This window comes from Gorilla gorilla, chromosome 3 (assembly GCF_029281585.2).
Source record: "Gorilla gorilla gorilla isolate KB3781 chromosome 3, NHGRI_mGorGor1-v2.1_pri, whole genome shotgun sequence".
NCBI lineage: Eukaryota > Metazoa > Chordata > Mammalia > Primates > Hominidae > Gorilla > Gorilla gorilla.
This window is the reverse complement of record NC_073227.2, coordinates 189,831,808-189,852,234: the sequence shown is the minus strand read 5'-3', so window position 1 is coordinate 189,852,234 and position 20,427 is coordinate 189,831,808. Positions and strand designations below refer to the sequence as shown.

At 39.6% G+C, this 20,427-nt stretch overlaps 2 protein-coding genes and 1 non-coding gene across 15 annotated transcripts in view; 1 reads left to right on the top strand and 2 right to left on the bottom strand.

The window, feature by feature from the left end:
• The window catches only part of CBR4 (carbonyl reductase 4), a 118,390-nt gene extending 110,761 nt beyond the window's left edge, over positions 1-7,629 (top strand). For 2 of the 3 annotated variants that reach the window (XM_055385775.2, XM_055385771.2), the window contains one exon: positions 7,526-7,617. In XM_055385775.2, coding sequence (XP_055241750.1) covers positions 7,526-7,617 — 92 coding nt within the window. Of the gene's footprint in view, positions 1-7,525 lie in introns of all 3 variants that reach the window. The other variant, XR_008679437.2, reaches the window with a different exon arrangement.
• The window catches only part of PALLD (palladin, cytoskeletal associated protein), a 435,452-nt gene that overhangs the window by 26,100 nt on the left and 388,925 nt on the right, over positions 1-20,427 (bottom strand). For 6 of the 11 annotated variants that reach the window (XM_063705636.1, XM_063705638.1, XM_019025356.4 and 3 more), the window contains 3 exons: positions 11,235-11,370; positions 7,614-7,712; positions 3,584-3,805 (listed from right to left, as the gene is read on the bottom strand). In XM_063705636.1, the coding sequence (XP_063561706.1) occupies positions 3,584-3,805; positions 7,614-7,712; positions 11,235-11,370 (457 nt within the window). Of the gene's footprint in view, positions 1-3,583; positions 3,806-5,694; positions 5,746-7,613; positions 7,713-11,234; positions 11,371-20,427 lie in introns of all 11 variants that reach the window. The other 5 variants (XM_055385765.2, XM_063705635.1, XM_063705637.1 and 2 more) reach the window with 1 other exon arrangement.
• Positions 17,129-17,233, bottom strand: LOC115934385 (U6 spliceosomal RNA). Its single transcript, XR_004070197.2, has one exon. It is a non-coding gene; the product is annotated as a U6 spliceosomal RNA (small nuclear RNA).

The following is a 20,427-nucleotide window of genomic DNA, read 5'->3' as shown; positions in this document are numbered from 1 at the left end:
GTTCCTTGCAGCCAAAAGTATTCCTGATTCCTAACAAAACAAATATACTTTAGACCCTTTAGTTGTTAAAACAAACTTCTTCCTTAATATAAATCAGTATGTAAACTGGTAACATAAACTGACATTCAAATTCAACTGTCTGTCAAAGTATTTGAATCTGAAAAATCTTTCTGAAACTTCCATTCTAAGAAAGGAAAAGACCAGAAATATATAGCACTAAATAAATGGATGAATTATCAGGATATGACTGCTCTAACTTTTCAAACTCGTATTTTTCAGGTAGCTCCAAATTTACAGAAACTATATTATGTATTAAACTCTAGAATCTAAAAAGTAATCACCAACTAGACTAATAACTTTCAGTTGTAAAACTTAAATTATGTAAAGTATCATACTTCATAATTATTTTACTTTTTAGTAGTTGACTTTCTTTTTTTAGATGAGTCTAGCTCTGTCGCCCAGGCTAGAGAGTGCAGTGGTGTGATCTTGGTTCACTGCAATTTCTGCCTCCCGGGTTCAAGTGAATCTCTTGCCTCAGCCTCCTGAGTAGCTGGGATTACAGGTGAGCGCCTCCATGCTCAGCTAGTGTTTGTATTTTTAGTAGAGATGGGGTTTCACAATATTGGCCAGGCTGTTCTCAAACTCCTGACCTCAAGAGATCTGCCTGCCTCAGCCTCCCAAAGTGCTGGGATTCCAGGTGTGAGCCACCGTGCCTGGCTATGGTTGACTATTTCTGATGGAAAAAAGAAGCTGTAATAAGTATACGATTTCTTCCTTTTGCATTCTTGCCACAATGCCAGTTCTTGAGTTATTTCTTTAATCATATTTTTCACCTCCATTATACTTGGCACACAACTTTCAAATAAGATCTAAGAAATATTTCCAAAATTTTACCAAGCCTACTAATGGAGGGTGAAATTCGGGAGGGCACAAGAACGAGAACAGGGTAAATTAGAAATTATTTTCAGTCTTCCTATGGCTCAACTAGAACAAGCATGTCAAGGGAGGAATAAAATATTTTTAAAACATAAGCCTAAAAAAACATGTATTTCTTTAAACATGAATATTCCATACTTTAACAATCCTAATGTAATTTATATGGCATATGCCAAAGTAGACCTTTAATAAATGAGAGAGGGAAGAAAACAATGAGAAGGAGAATGAAGGTTGAGGGAGAGGAAGGGAGGGATGAAAGAATAACATTTAACAATGAAAAGTTTAAACAATTAAGTCCCTTCTAGCTGTGAAACATTTAAGTTTATATTAGGAAAAAAGTACAGTCATATTAAAAACAAAAGCCCATCTTTCATGTTAATGTAGTATTCTATAAGAATCAATAATCTTAGAATTTGATCAGTGATCTTAAGCCTTGTGTAAGGTTTGAAAGTAATATGGAATATTTTTGTGAATATCTTGGAAGTTCAAGATATAATTCCTTATTGAATTTCGTTCATAAACTACAAATTTATTTTTAATACATGCGTTTGATAACGTGAATACACAGCTGTTAACGCAGATTATGCCAAGAATACTGTAAAAAGTTTTCTATAACAATGGAGTTTATTTTAAAAATCCCATTTTATTAGGAAGTATATAGGGTTTGAAAATTCAAAGCTCTTTTCTTTGATCTTTGACTTTGGCGTTGCAATTCAGTTTTAAGAAAAGAATATGATGGTAAAACTTGCCATGGTGGGGAAACAAAACAATGCCATGGAGCTATAGGAAATTAACACCTAAAAGTGTCAGGTATTTTTTTATCACTTTTCCCTCTTTCATTTTATGCCACTATTAAGCTTTTTATTTCATTGAGTACATTGCTCTATGCTTATTTTATAAATTTGTATTTTTTGGTACTATCTTGTTCTTTCATTATAGTTTCCATTCTAAAAATTGTTTCAATCTTTTTAAAGTTATTTTAGAGGTTACTTAAGATTGTTCAATATTGTGCAGTACTTGGCCTTCTGTTTTTCTGTTTCTTGTACTATTGACTCTTAATATGGTTTGGATGTCTGTCCCCTCCAAATCTCATGCTGAAATGGGATTCCCAGTGTTGGAGGTGGGGCCTGGCGGGAGGTGACTGGATCATGGGGGTGGATCCCTCATGAATAGTTTAGCACCATCCCCTTGGTGATAAGTAAGTTCTTGCTCAATTAGTTCACATGAGATCTGGTTGTTTAAAAGTCTGGGACCTCCACCACTTCTCTCTCTTGCTCCTACTCTTGCTGTGTGATTCACCTTTTTCGCCTTTGCCTTCACTATGATTGTAAGCTTCCTGAGGCCTCACCAGGAGAAGATTCTGGTACTACACTTCTGTATACCATGCAGAACTGTAAGCCAGTAAAGCCTATTTTCTTTTCTTTTCTTTTTTTTTTTTTTTGAGACGGAGTCTCACTGTTGTTGCCCTGAGCTGGAGTGCAATGGCGCGATCTTGGTCACTGCAACCTCCACCTCCTGGGTTCCAGCAATTCTCCTGCCTCAGCCTCCCAAGTAGCTGAGATTACAGGCGCCCACCACCATGCCCAGCTAATTTTTGCATTTTTAGTAGAGATGGGGTTTCACCATGTTGGCTAGGCTGGTCTTGAACTCCTGACCTCAGGTGATCCACCCATCTCGGCCTCGCAAAATGCTGGGATTACAGGCGTGAGCCACCATGCCTGGCCAATAAAACCTATTTTCTTTATAAATTACCCAGTCTCAGGAATCCCTTTATGCAAAAACGGCCTAACACAACTCTCCTCATGGTTATTTCTTCACATATTATTCTTTTTATAAGGCAACTTTTTGCTTGCTTCTAAGAATTTTAATCATCCAGCACTAAATTTCACATTTCTCAGCTTTTGGCTCCCTATCATGTGATAGTGTAGTTTAGGGGTTTTAATTTTTTCCCTTTTTTTATTCTTTTCACTCAAGCTCTAGGGAAAAGTGTACTCCTGTTTACTGCCTTGCTGGGCTAGTAAACAGTTATTCTAGTCCTTCCTTTAAAGATAGGGCAGCTCCTTATCCAGCATTTCCATATGTTTATATGGAGAGAGCTCCCATCCAGGTCATCCTAGTCCTGCATGGTATCAGAATTTGTCGTTATCCGTTCTAAACAATATTCTTCACCCCACCTCCCTCTGTAAATATTAATATAAGCAGCCTTGGTTTTTTTGATTAAAGATTGTAAGTTTTTACAACCAGTGGTGAGCATTACTTGTCTGTATGGTACAGAGCACTGGGTTCATATGCAGGCCTGGCCACTCACCAGCTCTCTGACCTTGGAAACTCACCTCACAGAACTCAGTTTAGTTATTTGTGATTTGGGAATAACAATGAGGAATAAATGATATAGGTGTGTGAAGAGCTCCCTGTTAGTTATTCTCTACTCTATTCTTCAAACCCAAACTCCACTCCCCCCACCACCTTTTTTGGTTTCTAATGCCTCCTGAAGATGGCCCAGAACTTAAGAATATTTAAAACCCTTTATATCGTGGGTATTGAGAAAGATCATTTGTAGCTCTTTCTCCTACCGGCATGCTATATTTTGGAAGCTAAACCTTTCCTCAGAGAATGACTCTTAAAAAGCCTCCATCTCCCAGCTCACCTTTGGCTTTGGATTTCCAGCCACTCTACATGTGAAAGTTACTGGCATTCCCTCAAAGATCTTGTAATGTTTCAGCTTCATCTCAAAGAATGGTGCCATTCCATTTTCCACAGGCACATCTCCATACTGAACTTCATCACCTGATTCATCCACAGGAGACCTTTCTAGCCTGTACTCTATTTCACTGATGAGTCTCTGTTCACAGCTGGAGACTTTGTATTCCTGAATCAAAGAAAGTTTAAGTTAGCAGACTCAATCCCTTCTGACAAAGTGTCAAGTCTATCCCTGCCCCCGAATAAGGCCCTAGAAGACAGTGATATTTTTACCATAGAGCTTAAAAACACAGTCTGAGCCCAATTCAATTGCATATGAAACAAAAAACATCTGGAAGTGAGTTTATGTGGTATTTCAGATTGTCTTCAAGTCCTATCATCCAAAAAGAGGGGGGTAAGAAAGATGAATTTTTTTTCCCTTCTTTTCTCTCAGGCAAGGGGAAACAAGGGGAAGGAAAGAAAAAGGCAAAAGCAAAGCTATGTATTCCTAAACTGCTGATAACAATAAAATATAATGAAACGCTGATTTCCTTCTGTAGGGTAAAAGCTGATGCAGGGTGGTGCATGTCTCCACATAGTACATGTGGCAAGCAGCTGCCATATTATATACAATTATAGTAAAAGAATAATAGAAAAAATGGTACTAGAAAAAATGGGAATAGAAAAAATAGTAAAAGAATAATAGAAAAAAAAATGTTCTTTTTTCCCCACCTCTAACAATCCCTGCCTTGCAGGGGCCTCCTCCTCAGCTCTGCAGCTGTTAGGAACCCACCATCTTTAGAAGAAAAAATAGGACAGTCTAGCCAAAATTTTGCTTAAAAAAAAAAAAAACAACCCATCAACATTCCTGTGGTGATTAAGGTGGATCCTACAATTTCCTTGCCTACAAAGTGCAATAAAGGCCAGGTACAGTGGCTCATGCCTGTAATTCCCAACACTTTGGAAGGCCGAGGTGGGAGGATTGCTTCTGGCCAGGAGTTTGAGACCAGCTTGGGCAACAAAGTGAGACCCCATCTCTACAAAAAATTAAAAAAGAACAGTAGCTGGGCATGGTGGTACATGCCTGTTGTCCCAGCTACTTGGGAGGCTGAGGTGGGAGGATCACTTGAGCCCGGGAAGTCGAGGCTGCAGTGGGCCGTGATTGTGCCACTGCACCCAAGCCTGGGCAAAAGAGTGAGACCCTGTCTCCAAAACAAAAAAGTGCAATGAAGACAAGGGAGTCTATGTAAATATTCCCTATTTAATATTAAATGAAAGATAATTTTAACTATGTTTTCTCTTAAAGAAGTTACTCAGTGTTTAAAAAACAAGTTTGTTGGTTTGAGGGAAGAAATACAACAGTATGAATAAAACTGCAAGAGTTATACCACAAGTTGTTTTGCTTCATCTAATTACTATCAAATTAATCCCTTGAAGAATTAGCACTTTTGTTCCCCATAGAAAGGTATATATAACAAATGAAAAATTTTTCTTGATTTAATGTTCAGAGTATCCACTAATGACACAATTAAATTCAAGTCGGAGGCCAGGCACTGTGGCTCATGCCGTATTCCCAGCACTTTGGGAAGCCAAGGCGGGTGGATCACCTGAGGTCAGAAGTTCGAGACCAGCCTGACCAACATGGTGAAACCCCATCTCTGCTAAAAATACAAAATTAGCCAGGCATGTTGGCATGCACCTGTAATCCCAGCTACTTGGGAGGCTGAGGCAGGAGAATCGCTTGAACCCAGGAGACAGAGGTTGCAGTGAGCCGAGATCACACCATTGCACTCCAGCCTGGGCAACAAGAGCGAAACTCCATCTCAAAATAAATAAATAAATAAATAAAATATAAATAAATAAATAAAATAAAAATAAATAAATAAATTCAAGCTGGTAAATACATGACAAGAAAACTCATGTTGCAGTAATTTTGTGTATCTGATATTAAATGAAACAGACACTGGTCATTATCATTAATATATGGCAGAAAAGATAGAAACACACGTAAAACAGGAAGAACAGAAGAAAACAGACACAGTGAAAGACTGGCAGGAGAAGAAAGGTGAAAAGCTTAACCTTTTGACCATCCAGAGGACTCCCTACAGAAGCATGAGGAGAACCAATGTCCTGTAATGGTAGAAAAAAAGATGTGAAGACTAATAATAGAAATAATAAGAATGCAGCAAGATTTCCAATTTTCCTTAAGTGAAACTTTTGTGCTAGCAATATGCATTTGGTAGTAATGGTACTGTGAGTACTCACACAACCATTCTGCTTTTCACTTTTGGTACAGGACTCCATAAATCACATGATATATCCAATACTTTATTTTAAATAGGCTTTGTGTTAGATGATTTTGCCCAACTGTAAGCTAATGTAAGTGTTGTGAGCACATTTAAGATAGACTAGGCTAACCTAAGATGTTCAGTAGGTTAGGTGTATTAAATGCACTTTTTTGTGTGTGTGAGATGGAGTCTCGCTCTGTCACCTGGCTGGAGTGCAGTGGCATGATCTTGGCTCACTGCAACCTCTGTCTCCCGGGTTCAAGCGATTCTCATGTCTCAGCCTCCCGCGTAGCTGGGACTACAGGCGCACACCACCCACACCCGGCTAATTTTTGTATTTTTAGTAGAGACGGGGTTTCACCATGTTGGTCAGGCTGGTCTTGAACTCCTGACCTCAGGTAATCCACCCGGTCTTGGCCTCCCAAAGTGCTGGGATCACAGGCGTAAGCCACTGCGCCCCACCTTAAATGCACTTTCAACTTACAATATTTTCAACTTATAATGAGTTTATCAGGACATAACCCCATACTAAGTTGAAGAGCATCTGTATATATGTGAAAGAAGATAAAGAGATAATATTTTCTATTTTATTTTGACTAGATATTAAGACTAAACAGTTGATCTTTGAACAACACAGGTTTGAACTGCATGGGTCCACTTATATATGGATTTGCTTCCTCTTCTGCAACCCCTGAGATAAGCAAGACCAACCCCTTGTCTTCTTCTCTTCAGACCACTCTAATTTAAGACAATGAGGATGAAGACCTTTATGATGACCCACTTCCACTTAATGAATTGTAAATGTATCTTCTATTCCTTAAGATGTTCTTTGTAACATTTTCTTTTCTCTAGCTTACTTTAAGACTACAGTCTATAATACATATAACATACAGAATACGTGTTAATCAACTCTTTGTTATCAGTAAGGCTTCTGGTCAACAGTAGGCTGTTAGTTAAGTTTTTGAAGAGTCAAAAGTCGTATGTGTGTTTTTTGTTTTGTTTTGTTTTGGAGACGAAGTCTCACTCTGCTGCCAGGCTGGAGTGCAGTGGTACAACCTCAGCTCACTGCAACCTCCACCTCCCGGGTTCAAGCAATTCTCCTGCCTCAGCTTCCCGAGTAACTGGGACTACAGGTGTGCGTCACCACACCTGGCTAATTTTTGTATTTTTAGTAGAGACGGGGTTTCACCATGTTGGCCAGGATGGTCGATCTCCTGACCTTGTGATCCACCCACCTCAGCCTCCCAAAGTGCTACAATTACAGGCATGAGCCACTGCGCCCGGCCATATGTGGGTTTTTAACTGTGCTTGGGGTTGGTCCCCCTAACTCCCGTGTTGTTCAAGGGCCAACTCTAATGGGAAATATTCACTAGTTATTTCAGACAATGTCAGCGAAAATGTGTTTTTCCACAGAAAATTATTTTGCATAAAACATAGGATAGGAAAATGGAAAGGTACTGGAAAGGAGAATAATCAAAAAGAAGAATAAAAAGAACAGTTATCACTGATGGAAGGAATTCTGTCAGTCACTTAACATAGTATGTGCTCAATAAAAATTAGCTGTGAGGTTGACTGATGATATTAATACTGCTTTTCTGTGACTTGCCCTCTACTTTCCACAGAACTCATCCCAAGAACAGTATCCATAAGGGAGATGGAAAAAGCGGACAGAATAAATGTTACCCTAAGAAGTCCAGAGCAACATGGTACCTGATTAGCTGTTTCCTCTTCTGGCTCCTGAATATTAAAGACAGTTGCACTGTCAGCACCTAGCAGTCGACGAGCCATTCTTTCTTCGTATGTTAACCTCTAAACAACGTAAGTCACAAAAAATACAAATTAGAAAAAAATCACAAATATGTATTGCCCTATGAAAAAGAGTAAAAAACAACACACTTTCATGATTTTCTGTAAGTGTTCTCCCTCCAGCTTCAGATGCCTGCGTATTTCTTTTTCTTGCTTCAGTTGTTCTACCTTTTTACCTCCCTTTCTAGTACTAATGGCCTAATCCAGAGAGCCACCAATTGGTACAGCACAAATTTAAAGTGAGCAATAAGCGACAAGGCAGAAACCACACAGAAAAGATTTGTCATGTCCTTAATGAAAAACATGGAAAAAAAGATATTTAAACAGCAAAATACAATTTAAAAGAAATGTTATTTTTATAGCCATCCATCAGCTTCGGAACACCCAAGTCAGCTCTAATACTGACTGAAAGAAAAAACAAAGATACTCAAAAGGAGAATAAACTGACTAAAAAAAGAACAGGTATCGCTAATGGAAATAATTCTATCAGTCATTTAACAGTATGTGCTCAGTAAATGTTAGCTAAAGGAAGATTTGGATGAGCTGGCAGTGATGGGGTTCTTACCTCTAAGAGCATTTCCCAGGCTGCTGTGTAATGTAGGGGATTGGCGGCAACTATTATAATCCACAGAGAATGATGCACATGGCTGAATTAGCAACAGGATTACACAAGACACTTGCCAAAGCTAACAGCCTCAATTGACTTGACTCAGAAGCAGACTGCTTGCCCATCAGGCAAAGAAAGTGGTAGTGTTCTTGCATCTCGCAGCTAGCACTTTGGAATTGGCCCAAACCGTTTTACCTATGCCATTCTTATATATAAGAAATGCCGGCATTTTTGTGTGACTGTTGGGGTGATACCTGCTCTTGAATACTCATTCTAAAGTGCCTTAGACTTACAGGTCTGGAAGGAACTTTCAGATACCACCTGCCTCATCGGGAGCATTTTATAAGCAAGTGTTTGATTAGAAATAGAGAATAATTGGTAAGGCAGAATCTAAAAAATGTACAGAAATTATTTCAGATAAACTTCCAAACTTCTAAATATAAATGCAAATTCGATTGGAAGCTCTCTAATCAGGAAAATATGTTGAGTAAATTTACAATTTCCAGTAATTGCTGATCTCAATCCCAGCTGAAACCGGGAAGTGAAACAAGTCAAGTGCCAAATGACAAATAGTCCTGCAGTTCAAATTATTTCACTTAATAAAGAAAGGTCAGAGGACAAGAAGAGGCAGAGGTAGGAGTCTGAGGGCGGCATGAAGCATCTGAGTCCACTATGTTATTAAATTAATTTTCTCATACCTATTAAAAAATCAGTGAATTCAGTTTTCAAAGAGAGTCTTAAATACCTGATCTCTTAAAAAGCTTCCCTAATCTTTTCATGGAGAATTGTAACACATCAAAGGCAGGCCTGGAGTGATTTTCACTCTGTTCCTTATAAGCAGAAATATCAATTTCATATCTATTCCTTCACCAGAATGCACCTGCTACCACTAGAAGCCAAATATACTTCACAGTTTTGTTTCTAAGTCACTGTGCCATCTGGCTATAAAAGCCCGTGTCTACAGACACTAAAGATAAGAAAGAGAATGATATATAATATTAGGAAAAAGTTGGTTGAGAATCCCATTTTCTAAAAAGGGAAACCTTACTTGTCATTTTAAGCTCTCAAATGTGGATACCTGTGGAACTTACTGTGAATGTTATTCACTGCTAAACAGATGAATATAAATATACATACAATATATATAATGTGGGTTGACCAATAGCTTAAGGAAGTCTTACCTTAATCAAGAGAATCTTAGTTCATAAGGAACATTGACATAGACAGCCAAAAAGAAAAAAAAAAAAGCTGGAGTGATGCCTTACCTGGCTTGAAAAAGTTCCCATATGTATTTATTTTAATCTTTTAAAAGATTTAGTTGACAGAGCCAGGGAAAACTTCCAGAGTATGTACATTTACACATGCAATCACTTATTTCAGGGAGAAAATATTTTCCTCTTGTGAAAATCTTCTATACTCAGTGAAATGAGTAACTAACACAAAACTTCATTCAAATTTTAATCTTTCTTAATCAGATTAAGATACCCTAATAATAAAATCAGCATTCAGCACCCCTCGTCTGCTCTCCAGCTTTCAAGTGTGGTCTGTTCTCACAGTTTTACTTATCAATGTTTGATAATTAAAATTCTCAGAAAACATAATTATAGAGAGCTTTCTACTCTGAAAAAGGTGTCTGAAAGGGAGATTTTATACAAAAAGATCCTTGTCTTGTACTTAAGAGCCAGGCAAATTTTTCCAGTGACAATTCCTTAATAAAGCTACAGAAGGTTCCTTTCCTTTACCTGGTAAGTCTTATTTTCTAGATTTGCTTTTCCCATCCCCTTAAAATATTCTGGAAATAGTATTTTAAAAAGAAAAGAGTATTTTAAAAGAATAGCATCAACAAAAGAGATGAAAAAACAAAAAAAAAACTGATGAGGAAAGACTTAAATCCAGTGGAGAAAACATCTTATCTATATATTTTACCAAATCTATTTAGGTACTCTACAGTTCTGCAGCTGTAAAACAATTATTTTTTCCTACAGTTTAGTTATCTTGCTCTAACAAACCAGAACAAGATTTTGGAACAGCCTTTACTCTTTCAGATGCTGAATTAATATCTAGTAGTAGTCTGGGAGAAAAGAACAGAATTTCCCCAATGGTTTCTCTAGTAGATTTGTGTGCGTGTGTAAGTAGTACATACCATGGAAAACAAATTCTCTTTTTGATACTTTCATTGCAGTTCGCTGTTTCTGGGTAGATACAAACCATTCCAAAGCGCACCTTCTCCATCCCTCCCCAACCCTATCAGCCAGAATGGAATCCCTGTGTTCCTTTTTTTTTTTTTTTTTTTAATACCATTGGCATTGCTCATTTGTTCCTCTCCCAACCAGATATCTGCCCTTCCTTCTTCCTTTCTTTCCCACTTACTCTCTTCACTCTTAGAAAGGTTTTATGCATAGGAGAAAGCAGTGAAGACTGAATAGAAGGAAGGCCTTTTGTTTTCTCTTTTGTCTTTGGATTCAAATCCTAATATCAAGAGAAATGTTGAGATTCAAGGGTAATAAAATAATGTGGCTGTGTGCAGTGGCTCACATCTGTAATTCCAGCACTTTGGGAGGCCAAGGCGGGCAGATCGCCTGAGCTCTGGAGTTTGAAACCGGCCTAAGCAACATAGGGAGACTCTGTCTTTACAAAAATAAAAAATTAGCCAGGCATGGTGGCATGTGCCTGTGGTTCCAGCTACCCAGGAGGTTGAGGTCACAGGATTGTTTGAGCCTGGGAGGTCAAGGATGCAGTGAGCTGTGATGACACCATTGCACTCCAGCATGGGTGACAAAGTGTGACCCTGTCTCAAAAATAATAATAATGATGATGATGATGTTGTGGACAAATATCAAGAACCTAAGTCTTAGAGAAAGGAAGAAAGGTATGTGGGTAGCTAACATTCCAAGTCCAGGTCCCAAATCTATCAGTACCGGCTGGCCATTGTTCAGGAGGTCCTCCTTGAAGCGAAGTTTTCGTTCCAGGTCTTGAATAACAGCATCCTTTGTGCCTTGAATTTCCTCATCGGAGGCTATTCTAGCAGTTCTACTGGCCTTCTTTGGAAATCCTCTGCAGGATAAAAACACAAGGCAGTATAGTTAGTTGTCAGGCATATAAATCCAAGTCAAACGTTCAAGTCCAACAAAGACAGTGCAGGGTGTCAGCATGTCACTCCCACTCTTTTTTATGCTACATCTATTGCAACTATGATGGAAAGAACCATGAAAGCTGGTTCAGGTAACACTAATTGGATCCAGGTTTCAGAGAAGGTTCACATACATTAGGGGAGTATGCCTTAGTGGGTAGGTAGATGCCAAGGATGGGGAAGGCCTACATTTTAGTCTTAGCGAGGCGGCAGCATAAAGTGAAAGAATGATATGATTTGTAAGTAGAGCTAGGTTTAAAATCTGACTCTACCTCGTATTAAGTTTGTGACCTTGGGCAAGTTTTAAAAAAATATATACCACATATGAATGTTGAGAGGTTGAAAGAGAACGTATTTCTATCATACTTTTATTCAGTCTTTTAGTGCTTTGTAATCATTATTCAACAATAGTGCCTAGCCCATTTGAAATCAATATTAAGTTTGTTACCTTCCCTTCCATCCCCTTATATCCTGATTTGATTAGGGTAGGCCAATGTTATTTGAGGTCTGTTTTATACAAGAGAGCTCTGGGAGGTCTGCAGGTCCTGCTGTGCCTGGTGTCTCAAAGCCTCCTGAACTTCTGGTGAGCCCAGGGCTCTTAGGACAGGTGATATCTCACTGCCTCTTTCCTTCCAAAGGCAGCAACAATGACCTGAGCTGTGTGAGCCAAGGGTCATTGGTGCTGGATGCTTGAGGGGTACAGAATCACTTCTGTTGGTGCCTTAAGCAAGTTGCTTCCTATTTTTCTTCCTCTTCCCTCATAGGGCAGTGGACAAAAATTAATGAGAAATAGAATACTAAGCAGTGGGGAAATGAACTGACCTATCGCTACCCATATCAACAAAGCTGAACTTCAAAAACAAAGTTCCGGTGAAAAAAAGCAAGTCACAGAAGAATATATATGATATACTTGTATTTATAAACAGGCAAAAGCAAAACAGCCCCCTGCTACAGCAGTGGTTCTCAAGGTGTGGTCCCTGGACCAGCAGCATTAGCATGACCTGAAGTTGTTAGAAATGCAGATTTTTGGCATCACTCCAGACCTACTGAATCACAAATTCAGAGTTGGGGCCCAGCAATCTGTGTTTTAACAAGTTCTCTAGGTGTTACATGCAAAAGTTTTAGAAAGAAACTGAGGGGAGCATACATACATGGTAAAACCATGAAGAGAAGAGAATGATTAACTCAGAAATTCAGGGTAGCAGTTACCTCTCAGGGAGAGTAGTGGATGCAATTGGGGAGGGTCAAATGGGGGCTTCAAAGGTACTAGAAATGGATAAGAATTTCATTTTATTAAGGTATACGTATAAATTGTATATACTTCCTTATTTATATTACATAATTCATGATAAGATATTTCTAAGTTTAAAAAGTTTACTGCAGGCCGGGTGTGGTGGCTCACGCCTGTATTCCCAGCACTTTGGGAGACCAAGGTGGGTGAATCCCCTGAGGTCAGGAGTTGGAGACCAGCTTGGCCAACATGGTAAAACCCCATCTCTACTAAAAATACAAAAATTAGCTGGGTGTGGTGGTGGGCGCCTGTAGTCCCAGCTACTTGGGAGGTTGGGGTATGAGAATTGCTGGAACACTGGAGGCAGAGATTGCAGTGAGCCGAGGTCACATCACTGCACTCCAGCCTGGGCGACAGAGCAAGACTCCGTCTAAAAAAAAAAAAAACCACACACACACACACACACACACACACAAAATAAAACAAACAAACAAAACTTTACTGCCAAAGCGTCAAGGCACTGTGTGCCTCATGTCACTTCACTGATACAGTAGAAAGCACAAGTAAGGCTAAGAATGTACCTAAACACTGGGTTCACGGTTTCACCCACCAGTGCTGGGAACAAAACAGTCACTAAGTATGCAGCAGAAACTCTGAGGATCCTGTAAAGACTCTGCCACCGTCCCTCCTAAGTCATGATGCCATGCACTCCTGAGGCCTGTGCTCCTGGTCTTCCCAACAGCCGTTCTTTCCTCTTGGCCACTCCCCTTTGTTTCCTTGCTGAATTTTTCCTAATTTTGCTGAGTGTTCACCCTTCAATGTGCTTATAGAAATGTGATCCCCCTCCCCAGACTCAGGGGGTAATTAATGTATGCCAATTTAAATGGTCTCAATCCCCTCGAGAGTGATTAGTTTGGCCAAAGACATGCGATATAGCCTGGGCCAATGAGACTGGGGGAGTGGGGGGTAGTTAGAGGGTGGAGGTGCTCTAGTTAAAATTCTCTCATCTCTGAAAAGAAACAGAAGGAAGAAATGCCCCTCTTCTTTCACTGGATATCACTGTGTCAGAAATGCAATGTCAAAAGCGGCATTGTTCACTCCATAACTGTAAGAGGAGAACCCATATGTGCCAATGATGATAGACTGAAAAGATGGAGAGTACCTGGGCCCTGATAATGTTCTGGGGGCACTGTCTTAACCTACCATGGAACTACCCTACCCCAGACTTGTTTCATAAGTCAGTAAACCCTGTGCATCGAATCTCCTTGTAGTTGAGTCTTCTGATACCTACAGTGGAAAATATGCTAACTGATTAAAACCTGCTATTCTAGGTTTGTCCCTTTTAGTCATTTGCCCTGAAGTTCAAATAAGGTAACACTAGACTTTACAAACTGATTTTGATATTTAAGGAGACCCTGAGACAGTAAGAACCATAGGAATTATTTATAACTTCAATTTCTAGTACCATGCAATCCTTTAACAAACACGTGCATAGTTTGCTAGTTTTCCTAAGCCTGGAACCTCTCTCCCCTCCTACTCCTTTATCTGGGGTTGTTATCATCAGTCTTCAGCTTAATGACTCCTTGGAAAGGATGTCCCTGACTAAGCCTGTCCCATTAGTTGTTTTCCTGATAGCATCTGTCACTCTACTATTTGTTCATATTGTCTCTCCCTTACCATAGCTCCTTTGTTAATCACAGTGCTGTTAACAGACACTCAAATAATATTTCTGAAATGAGTGAATGGATGTACTGTCCATCTCTACTTCTGATTTCTCTCTCCCCTCCCCTCCTCAGTCAAGAAAACTTGTGCCAGAGCCATGTGAAATCAGACCATATGTAAAAAGTCAGGCTCAGGACAAGTAAAAATTATACAATTTTGGAAGTGAAGTTCTCTGCATTTGACTACAGCCTTTCATCTGAGAACTAGAAGAGCTAGGTTTTGAAGTCATCTTAAAGGTAAACTGAAGACAGCCAGCTCTCTGTTACATCAGCAAGGACTGGGAACACACACATTCCCATTATTACTCTAAGCCTGTGCGATGTAGACCATAGAACAACTATGTGCTGATGAGCAGCCTTCAATGACAGAAGGCACCACTGTGTTTCTGCAGGTAGACTACACTAAGAGCTGTGTTCTCAGCACAAATGAGAAAGAAAGGGGGGACAGGGGGACCATCAAGGTCAGAACAGGTCATCTCAATCGGAGGAGCGGAGAACTGGTTTTTAAAAGTCAGCCACAAGTTCCCTTGGACAAGAAAATACCTGTCTATTCACTGTAGAATAAGTCCTGTTCCTTGGGAAGCATTTCTCAGTATATTTGACTCTTAAAGGGACTTAGAACAACTGCTCTGGAACATTCCATAGAGTTGTCACCTTGGTTTGTGTCCCTGCCACAAGGGTAATTTATCCTTTCAAAGGGTATAATTACAATTAGTCTTTGGCTCAAGTGAAAACTGATTATTCTACTTTTTTTTTTTTTTTTTTGAGACAGAGTCTCACTCTTTTGCCCAGGCTGGAGTGCAGTGGCACCATCTCGGCTCACTGCAACCTCTGCCTCCCAGGTTCAAGCAGTTCTCCTGCCTCAGCCTCCTGAGTAGCTAGGATTACAGGCATGCGCCACCACGCCTGGCTAATTTTTGTATTTTTAGTAGAGATGGCGTTTCACCATGTTGGTCAGGCTGGTCTCGAACTCCTGACCTCGTGATCCGCCCGCCTCGGCCTCCCAAAGTGCTGGGATTACAGGCATGAGCCACCATACCTGGCCTCTATCTTTTAACAAGTCACTTCCTTCAACATATCAAGATTACCAGTATGAAGGGCAGTTACTTAATTCCTATTTTCCTACAATGTTAAAGACATTTTCCTCTTTACTTACAGAATTTAAGGTACTCATATTTTCTTGGTTCGAAACAATTAACACAGAAATAAAAATAAACTGAAATATGTTTTTTCTTTTTATAGACTGGGTTTTGCTCTGTCACCCAGGCTGGAATGCAGTGGTGTGATCACAGCTCCCTGCAGCCTTGACATCTTAGGGGGCTCAAGCAATCCTCCTGAGTCATCCTCCAAGTAGCAGGGACCATAAGTGCATACCACTATGCCTGGCTAAATTTCCATTTTTTGTAGGGACAGGTTCTCCCTATGTTGCCCAGGCTGGTCTCAAACTCCTGGACTCAAGGGATCTTCCTGCTTTGGCCTTTCAAAGAGCTGGAATTACAGGTGTGAGCCACTGTTCCCAGCCAAAAGATATTTTAAAATGTCTAATAGTGATTAGACAAATATTTATTGAGCATCTAGCAGGGCCCAGTGCTAGGCCAATACATTAATACAAACCCTGTTAAGCCTAGAAAAAAAGAGTTGGTTTCTAAGGTAAGTGATGGTTAATGCCTAATGACGTCATGGAATTCTATGTATTAAGATTTTATGCATAAAAATGAAAATATATTAAAAAAACCAAAAGCTTCATGATAGTCTCAACACTAATAGTTTTTGCTTCTTAGTACATTTAATTCAAATTAGTATATTGAAGAACTGTAACATTAATTGCTTATATCTTCCTTTACTGATCTTTCTTATCTGTTTTTCCACAAAGAAAAATAAGAGAAAATTAGAATTTGGACTAATTTATGTTTGTACATACATACATCGGTGGAACTGTAGGTTCTTTTTTTTTTTTTTTTTTTTTGAGATGGAGTCTCGCTCTGTCGCCCAGGCTGGAGTGCAGTGGCGCGATCTCGGCTCACTGCAAGCTCCGCCTCCTGGGTTCACGCCATTCTCCTGCCTCAGCCTCCCAGTAGCTGGGACTACAGGCGCCCACTACCATGCCCGGCTAATTTTTTTGTGTGTGTTTTTAGTAGAGACGGGGTCTCACCGTGTTAGCCAGGATGGTCTTGATCTCCTGACCTCGTGATCCACCCGCCTCGGCCTCCCAAAGTGCTGGGATTACAGGCGTGAGCCACCGTGCCCGGCCGGAACTGTAGGTTCTTTACCCAAATAGTTAGGTCCTGGAAGAGGACAATTTATAGCAATGGTGACACATGCATTATTTGGTGCCTTGTAGATAGCAGGTACAAATACTTGCCTCCCTAGTTGGAATGAGCATCACAATCTACTACACAGTTTATATTGCATTCATCCTTGAAGGCTATGAAAATTAGATCCTGAACCTAGAGTTTGCTGTTAGGCCACCTCTGCCTCCTACTAAAATGAATGTGTCCAGCCTATCAAAGATTCTCTTCAACAAGCATGAGCTCCATGACATATTACATTGCAAATCTGACTTTTTGCAAATGTACGTGGCTGGAGACATGCCAATCTTAGCAGTCAGTGCTTGAAATTGAAACTTGAGGGGGAATAAGAAAAGATTCCAGTGGGCAATTATTTACAACGATTAATATTTGAACATTTTTAACTTACAAAAATGGCAGTTTCATAGAGGCTATATGGTTTAAAAATACAGAGTACTTCATGACTTTGTGTGTCATCCTTGCACAGAGGCCATGCTAATCTTCTCTGTATCATTCCAATTTTAGTATTCACACTGCCAAAGCAAGCACTCAACATTATTTAAGTGAGATGGCAAAGACCCCCCCCACATCCTAAAGGATGGTCCTTGATCACAAAGGCTAATAACCAAGTTGGGGAATAAGTTAAGGAGCAAACCATGTGGTACCAATTCTAGATGCAATGGGAATAAAAAAACAGAAAACAGTGCTGGCTAGAATGACTGCAGAAGACTCCATGAAAGAGGCAAGTTATAAGCCCTTGAAAGATGACAAGGATGTAGACAAGTAGGGTGGAGAAGAAGAAGAAATTCAGAGTCAGCGTGAATAAAGAAACAGATGTGAGAACCTGTTTTTTTGTTTATTTGTTTTGTTTTAACCACTTAAAAGCTGTGTGGTTTGGGCTAGTGACCTAATGACCATATGTCTCAGTTTCCTCCTTTGTAAAATGTGGGTATTAACAGCTTGTATCTGATGTGATCACTGGGTAAACTACATGAACTAATGTGTACTAAACACTTAGAACAGCGCCTGGTGTAGTAAAAGTGGATCTGAAGTGGCAAACAGAAAATATTCAGCATGGAAGTAAGTCACAGAGACAAGATTGGCTGAGATAAACAGAATGGAAGAGGGGAAGGAGTTTAAAAAGATGCCAAGAATTCTTGACCAGAATTTACAAGAATGTGCAAATAACCCTTACTGATTGCCTTCTCAGTGTTCAACTCTGTTCTAGGTGCTAGAAATACAATGTTGAACTAGGTCACAATAGTTAGAAAAATTGTATTTTTATGGTGGATATGGCAGAAAGAGATAAGAGAAAAGAATGGAAGGCAAAACATATCAGGAGGTGGTAAACGCAATGAAAGGACAGAAGTATGAGTAGATGACTGTATCAGACAGTGTGGTCCATCAGACTTCTGAGGAGGTGACTCTACAGTGGTGGCCTAAACCATAGGAAGTGGCTGGCTATGTGAGACCTACAGGGAGAGCTTGGCAGTGCAGAGGTCCTGTGACCAGAACCAGCCTGGCAGGGCCAACGGATGGGCACTGTGAACCCTGAGGAAAGAGGTATGGAATACAGTTTTCTCACACTTATTCTAATATGGAACCTCTTCTCTTTTTCAGAGCATCTCACTGGACTAACGTAATTCAGAAACACTTTACGAAATTAAAAGTTGAGGACAGGGTTTAGGGGTAGCATGCAAGGTGAGAGTTAGAAATAAAAGTGGAGTATTTTGAAAGGGGAGGCATGAGGAAAGAAAAGCAATTATAAGTTTTGAGGCAAAAATTTGGCAACTGAGTTTGTTTTCCTATAAAACTAATGCTATGTTAGAGTTTAATGTAAGATGGTTGTAGTTCTGCTCCCTGAAGTGGCACCTTCTTTTGATAAATGAAGAGTAGCAACTCATTAGGAAATAAAAAGAGTGGTGACAAAGAGATGATCTCCTTTTTTTTTTTGATGGTTTGCACAATTAAAAAAAAATAAAATAGTATTCAAAGTTAGTAGTTACCAAAACCAGAACTCTTCACAAAAATCCATACTCAGAGGCAAACCTTAACCAATAAACAATTTGTAACAGGCCTCCTACACTAAATACTTCATTGTATACACACTCAGCCCAACTGTACAAAAAACATTACTGATCTGTTTACTCTGGCTTTAACAGTAAGTCATTTGTCATTTAAAAACAATATTCATGTGGTTGGGATAAAAACATCTCAAACATATACACAAGCATCTGGAAGGTAAAATTTTCCAGATTCAATCACCACCAAATCCCAAGAGGGTCTCTTTTTTTGGCTACTGAATAATCTTGAAAGCATCCTTCCCTTGATATGCTATTGCAGGTCAATTCTGTGAGCAGATTTCAGAAACTCAAATTTCCAGAGCACAATATTGATTGAAGAGATAAGGTAGCAGAATCAACCAGAGAATTTAACTATTACAAGTCCTCTTATTCTACTCTTCTCACATTCAGTGAAATCTGATGGTAACTAAATTCCACAGAATTTCAGAGTGAGCAAACTCATTAACATGTTGGCATTTAAATATCACTTATATTCAAGAATGTAATGTATTAATATATAAAAGAGCCCAAGATACACAAACTGAGCTTTTGTAGATCAATTCTGTTTTCCTTTTACTGAATTTTATGGTAAAGCAAAGGCTGTTAAAGTACAAAAAATGGGTACCTTAAGCTCATATTTAAAGGAAAATAGATAACTTTATTGTAATATCAAATTCTCCTCACATTATATTTTGGGTTCTTTAAAAAAGAAAATGACAAAGGCACGTGGGTTACTTTTTTTTTTTTTTTGAGACAGAGTTTTGCTCTGTCACCAGGCTGGAATGCAATGGCGCAATCTCAGCTCACTGCAACCTCCATCCACTGTGTTCAAGCGATTCCCCTGCCTCAGCCCTCCTGAGTAGCTGGGACTACAGGCGCACACCACCACGCCCGGCTAATTTTTTGTATTTTAGTAGAGATGGTGTTTCACCATGTTGGCCAGGATGATCTCGATCTCCTGACCTCGTGATCCGCTGGCTTCGGGTTACTTCTGTTCATTCATTCTGTAAAACTTGGTACACAGCCATACAGGTCTGATTTTGAGCTGCCCCAGGGGCAGAGACATTTCAACAGAATAACCCAGTCGCAGCAGATCCTGGAGGCCTTGCCTACTAATTTGTTGGTAAATACTTGCCCAGGATTGGATACAACTTGATAAGATACTGGACCCTAATGAGCCCAGTAATAACACCTCCAACCCCTTCAGGTCAGAGAATGAAAAGCCCCCCACTATCTGTTTCCTGAAAAATAGGAGAAAGGTATGATGAGATGTCTGCAAAGTACATTGCGGCTTGTATCTGTTGGAATCTTTTTCACTGGTTACTATTTAACCACGGTCTTGACTTGAAAACTGTTGAAAATGCCTTGTGTCATGAATCTTAAAGTACAGTTAAATTTGTTACAAAGTTTTCCTTGACTCGGGGGATTCTGATTTGCTGCTTCTACAACAGTTTTCTCTAATCAAGAAATGTTAGACATTAGAGTTATTCGAGATGAACCTAAGTCACGCTATTCTCTCCTTGCTCAGGCATTTCTTCCAGAACCCTGGGAAATCCCATCACCTCTTGAGTAACAATGACAGTGTCCCCACCTACCCGTTTCCTATCAGGGAGAAAGAGAGCGACAATGAGATAATGTCCATAAGGAGCTGTGGGCCTATATAATAAAAGCTGTCATT